At 39.7% G+C, this 9,056-nt stretch overlaps 1 protein-coding gene across 2 annotated transcripts in view; it reads left to right on the forward strand.

The window, feature by feature from the left end:
• Positions 1–2,707, forward strand: part of egflam (EGF-like, fibronectin type III and laminin G domains) — a 32,549-nt gene extending 29,842 nt beyond the window's left edge. Inside the window, exons 19-25 of one of the 2 annotated variants that reach the window (XM_008289485.1) lie at positions 4–184; positions 706–729; positions 945–1,023; positions 1,149–1,292; positions 1,589–1,672; positions 2,368–2,471; positions 2,556–2,707. In XM_008289485.1, the coding sequence (XP_008287707.1) occupies positions 4–184; positions 706–729; positions 945–1,023; positions 1,149–1,292; positions 1,589–1,672; positions 2,368–2,471; positions 2,556–2,707 (768 nt within the window). The remainder of the gene's footprint in view (positions 1–3; positions 185–705; positions 730–944; positions 1,024–1,148; positions 1,293–1,588; positions 1,673–2,367; positions 2,472–2,555) is intronic. The other variant, XM_008289484.1, reaches the window with a different exon arrangement.
• The last annotated feature ends 6,349 nt before the right edge of the window (positions 2,708–9,056 follow it).

Genomic DNA, 9,056 nt, shown 5'->3' on the forward strand with positions numbered 1-9,056 from the left:
CAGCTGATTCTCAATGACCGCACCATCCCAATAACGACTGGCTCTGCTGGTGGAGTCAACATTGCAAATTCAGTGCACCCGTGCGTGGAAAGTCCCTGTGCCAACGGAGGGACCTGCAGGCCCAAGTGGGACGGATACGAGTGTGACTGCCCTCTAGGGTACGACGGCCGGCACTGCCAGAAAGGTCAGCTGCAGGAGGAATGAATCTGCTCAAATACCTCCAGTTTTGGTGTCACTTTTCTTTGTAGTCGGTGATAGATTCTAAATGGGTACAAGTCTAGTGATTGGTTTGCTCAGACGATTACCAGCATAAAGGTTTGGAAGAGTCTGGGAGCTGAGTCATTTTGTTGCACTGTGATTAGAGAACATCAGGGTGTGTTGTTTATGCAATGTTTATAAAAAAGAGAATACAATAAGACTGCTTTGAGGATGCTTGTGAGGACCAGGAGTTGATATAATTATTTTTTAGAGTAAAGAATATCAAAGGCACACTAGGTGGTTTGTGCATTTAGTAAAGGAGAAGAGCATATGTAAGAAATCTGTGATAGCAATGCACTGAGTTTGTATTTAATACTTTATTTTCAAGCCTTTGGCATAATATCCCCTCTCTGTGGGATTAAATGTGTGTTTTTTTTAATGTATTGTCATGTAAAATAATGTTTTGGACAACCTTTCTTCTCTGTTTTTAATGCTTTCATTGACCAGAGTGTGGGAATTATTGTTTGAACAGTAAGTTTTCTTCTGTGAATTCACAAATCAGATCGCATCAACCTGCACATTATAATCATCTGTCATTAGAAAATGCACTACATATGTTTTTCCTTTAGTATATTTCTCCACACAGAAATAAAATGTGCTTTTCTCGCTCAGCTGTACAAACTAGATACATGCTGATACTGCCACCTTGTGATGACATGAAATCATTGTTTTTTTTCTCTGTCCAGCTGTGACTGAAGCCATAGAGATTCCTCAGTTCATTGGACGGAGCTACTTGACTTATGACAACAGAGACATCCTTAAAAGGTGGGTAGTGAAATGTGTTTACACCTAGTCTGTTAAATTACTATCCTCTTAGACTGATTCCTAATTGTATGACATAGACAAAGATCCCTCACAGACTTGCAAATACATTTTACATTTCTTTACAGGGTGTCTGGGTCCAGGACCAACCTTTTCATGCGGTTTAAGAGCACAGCGAAGGACGGCTTGTTGCTGTGGCGAGGAGACAGTCCAATGAGACCCAACAGTGACTTCATCTCTATGGGTCTTCAGGATGGAGCTCTAATCTTCAGGTATTGATTTGTTTCTGTAACATATGAAGGACAGCATGATGTCAGTTTATAACCATTCTTATTAAATATATCTACGTTATGAGGAAACTTCAAGGTGTGAGTCCTTTGTGGTTTCTCTTCTGGGCGTAGGGAGGCAGATCTAAGCTCCCAGTACAGGCAGAGCTAAAAAAAGACACTGATGCAGGACCGTGACCTCGAAAAGAACCAGGATTTATCTGGGCTGTACCACACAAATGTGAATCCGCTGCACCTGCTGCAAAGCTAAATTCTTTGTATGCATTTCCGTCTTGTTCTAGTTACAACCTGGGCAGCGGTGCGGCTAACATTGTTGTCAACGGGACCTTTATCGACGGGAAATGGCACCGAGTCAAGGCTGTGAGGTAAGCTCTGAAATATTCTGTTTAGTAGGAAATGCTGCAGCACGTCTCTCACTATGGTTTCCCTTTTATTTGTCTTTACAATGACATTAAGCCTGAACACTGACAGATTGAACGGTACCTTATTAGCACCTGTAAGGTTGGAATGGTGAACATGTAAGCAAATGGTTGTGTAGTCACACATCCAGGAGACACGGGGAGGTCTGTGAGTGCATGCAAGTGCAAGATAGAAAAATAAAACTGTTAAATTGCCAGCCATGAAACCAAAAAAATTATAGTTAATAATATGAAACTGAAGCAGTTTCTGGGAGTTTTCTTGCTCTGGTTGCATTCTTATTCACTGTGTTTTATGACAGTATAAAGTCTAAAAGTAGGGAGAAGTCAAAAATGCAGATATTATGTCATAAATCACAAAAAGAAAAAGCAAAACTTGAATGTCTTTGATTATTTCAGAGGGTTAAAATGCTCCTTAAACATTACACAGTCAGTCGATCTATTGTTAATGTAAAAATCTTGACCAGCTTCATCTTAACTAGCGTTCATTTTGTCTCCAATTAAACTTTATCAGAAGCATTAATCAATTTGGAACATGAAAAACTTAGGAGCAGCCTTTAAATAATAATATTTTCTTTCCCATAACAGAATCTTTCTTTCTTTATTTCTCAAGTTTACTAACTGGTTATCGCTTGTCTCTCCAGGGATGGCCAGTCAGGGAAGCTGACGGTTGATGACTATGGAGCAAAGACGGGCAGGTCACCTGGAAAGATGAGGCAGCTGAATATCAATGGACCCTTATTTGTTGGTAGGTGTCACACTGTGAATCAATCATTGATGTCGACATATCTGCACGTCTTATATCTGCTTTCTTTGTGTTCTTCACCTGAAGGTGGCATGAAAGAAATAGCTCTTCACACAAACAGACAATACATGGGAGGCCTGGTGGGCTGCGTGTCCCACTTCACGCTCTCCACTGACTATCACTTAGCACTGGTGGAGGACGCTGCTGACGGCAAGAACATCAACACCTGCTCCAACTAAGAGAACAGCTTCAACACACCAAGGTCCACTTTTCAGCACCATTTACCATCTGGACCATCTGATTTGTCATCTTAAAACGGACTTGCCAGCACCAAATCAGTAAAAACAAAGAGGGTTTTTTGGTTTAAATATACTAATTCAGACCTGACGTGATTTAAACTCAAACTGGAAAAAAAACACCAACAATGTTTGAGTCGCAAGAATGTTTTTTTTTAAGTTGTTCCTGAATGCAGAGTGTTTAAATCAACTCTCAGCTGCCAACTTGTAAGGTTTACAGTTATTGCTAACGTGATGAATTTCTCTGGATCAACAGTTTCACCTGGTGGCTGCAGCAAACAGGACCACAGGTCATCAGAGGATGTTTTAAAGCACAAGTACTCTGTGAGAGCAGAGAAAAAAAGCTTAGCATTGTGGGTGTACTGAGAGTCTTTGAATAACCTTCTGAAGGACTTTTTTCATGGGATGAATCCAATTGTATCTTTATTTTTTCTACTGTAAATCCTTATTTGATTGCTGGAAGAACCAAGTGATCCAAGGGATCGAGACTCATCATGAACCTGAACTAGAGCAGCTAGCAGAGATACACTTCTTTATAGAGGATTTTTGGTTTTTGGCCCTAGAACAATTTTTGTTGTTTTTGTTTTTGTTGTTGTCGCCGTGGCATTTGTGTTCTTGTTTGTGATGTGTTATCAGTCTGTAGACAGACACATTTTCTAAAGTCTGATTGATGTCAGTTTTTTTTAAAGGCGTCTAGTTTGCAAGGGTAAAGATGTCAGCTGCACAAAGCATTGGTTTGTTTTTACCTTCTTCTTTAGTTTACTCTCAGATGTTAGTCACATGGAAGTCGGATGCTGACGTGATGAAGGAGTCCAAATCCTCGAGAAACTATGCATGACAGTGTGTTACTGTCATCTGACACCAACGACAACACCGTGGACTTCAGCCTTCAAGTTGAGTTGCTTTGAAAAAATTCTCTTATTTGACCCACTCACGTCCAAATCATCAGTTTATTGTTTTTTTTCCACGCTTCAGTTTTATCCTCTAAAAGGGGCGTTTTGTAAATGTTGCATTTTATGGATTATTTGTCATTTTATTATTGGTGTCCACAACAAACGTGACAACCAATATCCCAATAAGATGTTTTGCCCAATTTCTAACAAATCCAGTAACAATTTAACAGTTTATATGTCTGGACAGCATTTCAAAAGAGGTGCATCCGACGCGACGCGCTCGCTGTGGGCTGTGAATGTACATAGTATCTATTGACTTCCACCACAGGATGATTACATGGGTTGTTCCTCCGCTGTACAAAGTGTAGTGACTCAGTTTGAAACGTGGTAGAAAACAGATTGTAGACTGTAGTAAAATGCTGATGTGTCTGTGATCGGTGTCAGCATGTGTGTCTGAAGGTGCATTTAAAGCTTTAGGTTGACGCTAACTGCTAGCTGTCAGATAGCGAAGGCAGGTAATCCAAATTTGTGCACAGGCCTGACCTGTGTGGAGTAAAGACGGGAGGCAGGAACAAGCCAGATGGAGAGGAGCGCACACAAACAAGACAAGCCTTAATATTCCCTTTAAATAATCCCCGAAAAATTAAAATTTGCAATTAATTGTCCTACAGAGGAGCATCGAGGTGCCACCATTCGTTATGTGACTGATTTGGAAAGTGTGTATTTCCAGGCTTGCGGTCTCTCCCCATTCAAAGAGGATGAAACATGTAAATCGAGCTGAATGAATAAATCTGCCACTTGCATTCTGTATTTGTAACTGTTACACTGTGACAGCTGCCTGTCAGAAACTAGACTCTACGATTAATGCTAACAGAATAGCCTGCTGATTAAATACCTTGCTGGACAACGTTTTGTCATGGTTCATCATCATCATCATCGTGATTGACATTTTATTCAGGAAATGGACTCAAAGGAAGAAAATGGCACAGTTTATAACGTTTCAAATTCTATTTATTATGCCTGATACTTGATCACAATCATGCCGTGTGTTTTCCACATCAGTCTACAATTACACGAATGAATGAGTGAATAACTAGAGTTTTTCCATTATCTCATTATGTCTGTAATTAATGGACACCATAGATTCATAAAAGTCAGGACCAAAGTGCTGCTTATACATTTTCAAGCAACAAAGAAATCTAAGAATTGAGAAACAACTTGATTATCTTTCACAATCAGCTATTTAGAGCAACACAGAACTCATAAATCACTGTAAATAAACAGACATATACTATAGTGTTCCTGGAGAAATCAGAGTTAATAAAACATTACACAATCCACTTTGCCTTCTTTTCTAACTTTTCAAGGCAAAGTTAGCAAACTTAGACGCATCAAAATTCAACAACTGTTCCAGATTTTCAGAATTTCTACAATAGATTATTTTAGTTTTACTAATTTTTTCAACAGGCTGCAAGGTGGAGCGGTGGTTAGCATCGTTGCCTCGCAGCAAGAAGGTCGCCGGTTCGCGTCCTGGTGAGGACACCCGAGATCTTTCTGCGTGGAGTCTCCATGTTCTCCCCGTGCAGCGTGGGTTCTCTCTGGGTTCTCCAGCGTCCTCCCACACAGTCCAAAAACATGTTGAGGTCAATTGGTGATTCTAAATTGTCCGTAGGTGTGAATGTGAGTGTGCTTGGTTGTCTGTCTCTAAGTGTAGCCCTGTGATAGACTGGTGACCTGTCCAGGGTGTCCCCTGCCTTCACCCTGAGTCAGCTGGGATAGACTCCAGCCCCCCATGACCCTAGTGAGGATTAAACGGTGTATAGATAATGGATGGATGGATAATTTTCACAGCTCATATAATCAGTTTCCCCCTGAATATGGATTCAATGAGACTAACTTTAATGGATGAAGTTCTGTACAATGCAGCTAAACATTTTTGTTTCAGTCAAGCTCCAGAACTGTAACAAAAACAATCTGTTTCTGCCTCATATGGACACAGGAGAGGAAGCAAAAACAGCTTTAGCTGATTTGTCACAGTTGACAAATCACAGGGATCAGCAACAAGAACGCTTCAGAATTCAGAAGACATGAGCTCTGGTTCCTCTCTCGGCTCTGGCAAAAAGATTAGAGCTCCCAGTAGATGAAAACACTGACAACATCATCTCAACACTTACGACTGGGATTTACGGAGGCAAACCAGTAAATGATTTTGCTCGTCTTGACGTAAGCACAGTTTAGTCACGAGTCATTCTGGATTCAGTCGACATGTTTTTGAAATGTTGGAAACACGACGAGAAAACCGAATAACTCACACGTCAGGTTTGAATTCAAGAAACTGGATTTTGTTCCACACTAACACATAAACCGACAGAAATACAACGCCCAGTAAAGGAGTGGTGTTCACACAGAGGATTTATTGTATGTTTAAACCATGTCATTATGATCCGGTCTGCAGGTCACTTCAATCACGAGCAAAGGACACAAGGTTTGTAGTTCAGGACCTTCTGGTTGTTTCATGACATCTTTGTGGCTACAATGTTGTGCTTTGAAAATAGTCAGTTTGAGGCAACACAACCAGCTAGAAAGTATTATAGCATAAGTATACATGAGCAGACAAACTCTACACCTGTGGTATGTTAGTATATCTGAAGACTAGCAGCGCAAAAAAAAAAAAAAAAGGTAGAAGAAAATCTGTAATGTGTTTGGGGGAAATTGTTGATTTGTGTTATTCCTTTAACACCTTTGCTTCTCAAGTATACTTAAAAAAAAAGTTGCTATATTAGATGTATTTTGGCAATCTACCTAGACTTTGTTGAATCCAGATGTTGCCGTCTCTATCCCCTGATCAATATTAATTTACAGTTTGACATAAAGAAGGACATTGTCTTGCTGAAATTCAGCACACAGCTCCATTATATTAATGTAACTCCGTCTCTGATGAAAATTCTCTGTAAGCTGCTAATGGCCAGCCCACATCTGGCTTCCCCCTTCCTGCAGCTTAAGCAACCACGTCTTGTCTTCTTTTCACTTCACACTGGCAATCGAATTATTCGCTTGCTGTTGTTGTGTCATGTCACGTACGACCTAAACACAGGCAACAAGGCACAATTGTTTCCCCACTTCTCTCCCACTGTGAGCTCAATTCTTCCAACGTGGCATATTTTGTCTTTGCCTGGAACAAGACTTACATAAAAAGTCAAATGAACCAAGAGAGAAAGCAGCGGCTTCATTTAGTTAAATCCATTTGGCCATATTGAGGCCACGCACATATTATCACAGTTTGAGGTTAAAGGTATCCTGTGTATTGTTGTTGTTTGCTTAAATCTGCATTCACTTGTGAAAATGCCCAAGAATAATGAGTAATGGGCAATCATTTTACTTTATTTATTTTTTAATCTGGTGATTGTGTACTTTCCCATATTATTAATGCATTAAATACTGACTTGACCACTGTGACAGATCATATTGCAGCAGCATTATAGCCTCATGCTGCAGCATGATGGTTAGCCGACCCAGACAAACCGTATGTTTCACTTAGATCTTGTGATTCCAGTCATGCACATACTATTGGCTATCAATATCACATTTTGCATTCAAAACACAACATGAAAAATGGAAATGCACCTCCTACTGGCTCTGTTGCTTCCTTTCTTTCTTACTCTGCTGACTCACTGAGCCTTCAAATCGAGCAGATGGACGGAAACATAACAGGAAAAATCACTTGACCTTTGTGCACAGCTCTGTTTTTTCCCCTCAATCCTTTTTCGCATCAGTTTTTAGTAAGCGTGTTACCAAACAAGGTGATGTTCTGTTAAGTTTGTATTCCCCACCAAAAACAGGACTGACTGTATAAAGGTAAGGAGGGAGTCTAGTCTTACCAAATAGGGATTTGTCTTAATATTTACCACCGAACTGAAATGGAAGAGACAACTTTCTCATCCTTTTCTCTTTCCTGCCTGATTTATTCTCATGTCAATAAGTTCACCTTGTTTCTTTTCACTTTTTGAAAACTTTTACTAAAAAAAAAACTGAAGTGGTTTTTAAAAGACGCGAAGAACAGAACACTCTGTCACAAACCCACTGTGCTATGACAGTGCATGGGAAATAAATTAGTTAGTGTGCACCCGATCAATAATTCAGTAATCAGCCGGAACAAAACATTATCGCTCAATGTAGTAAGAAGTGAATCTGTAGGGGGGGGGAAGAAAAAAGGACATCGGACTCTGCTATAATGCTGCTTAAAAAGTGATTTAAATTATATATATTCCATGATAAATGATGAAAGAGTCCATCCTCTCCGTGGGATGTACATTCAAACAGGAGCCACAGGGAACATGTCATTCTCAGGTGAGTGTCGAACACACAGATCTGGATGTGTTTAGATTAAAAGCACATCCTGCTGGTCATTGTCCAGTCACCAGATATTCTTTTATGAGCAAAAATAAATAAATAAATAAATAAATCTTTCCTTTTATTCTGTAATTCAGCAAATCCTTTTTAAGAGACAAGAGATTAAACAAGTTCTAAGTAGACATAGTGGAATACAATCAACTGTTGTCATGTCCCAATCAGAAATACAAATGAGAGACTAATCCTTTAAGCACACAGATTAAACATGTGCATGAACGAAAAAAAGGAAAAGTTTTTATTTATTCTGTTTTTCTTTTTTCCTTGTAAGCACCAAATCAGGAGATGTTTAAGACATGCTGAGATGAAATTAAGATTGACATGATTCAGGCTTGAAACATGAATGAATGACTCGTGGTAATCCAACATTTATATTTCTGTGTAAAAAATGCAACGACTTCTGTGTGTGTCTGTTGTAACAACACTCTTAACAAACCACTTAACCGTGTCTGCTCAGGTCGCTGATTTTTTGCTCTTGCTGGTTTCATTAATACTGAAAACAACTCAGAACAGATTGAAAATTGCCATTAATCTTCTTCTGGTGAAGAAACTTCTGGTCTTTGTTGCCAGAGTCGTCAATGTCATAACATTATTTTGTATCCACAATGAATGCACGATGTTGCATCTGTAGTCAGGCAGCCAAAATGAATGAAATCACTGATGGCTTTCCATTCATTCTTCTTTATCTAACAGCTTGAAGCATTGAGAAGTGAGACTGAGGTCAGGTGACTCTGAAGGAAAGCCCGTGACACACAGCTCTATTTGGTCTCGCAAAACCTTCTGTCATGTCTCGTACCAGGTGTTAGGTTTTATTTGGTTTTTTGTCTTGTATTTGTGTTGTCTCGTGGCTTTTATTTTGAAACCTCTTTGCCCTCGTGTTTCAAGAAACTTGCCCTCTCCCCGGTGTTTCCTGTGTCTGATTGTCTACCCAGCCCTGATTGTCTCCACCTGTTCCTCATTACCTTGTGTGTGTATATATAGTCTGCGTCTCC

The sequence above is a fragment of the Stegastes partitus genome, unplaced genomic scaffold (genome assembly GCF_000690725.1).
Source record: "Stegastes partitus isolate 25-593 unplaced genomic scaffold, Stegastes_partitus-1.0.2 Scaffold618, whole genome shotgun sequence".
In the NCBI taxonomy this organism is placed as follows: Eukaryota; Metazoa; Chordata; class Actinopteri; family Pomacentridae; genus Stegastes; species Stegastes partitus.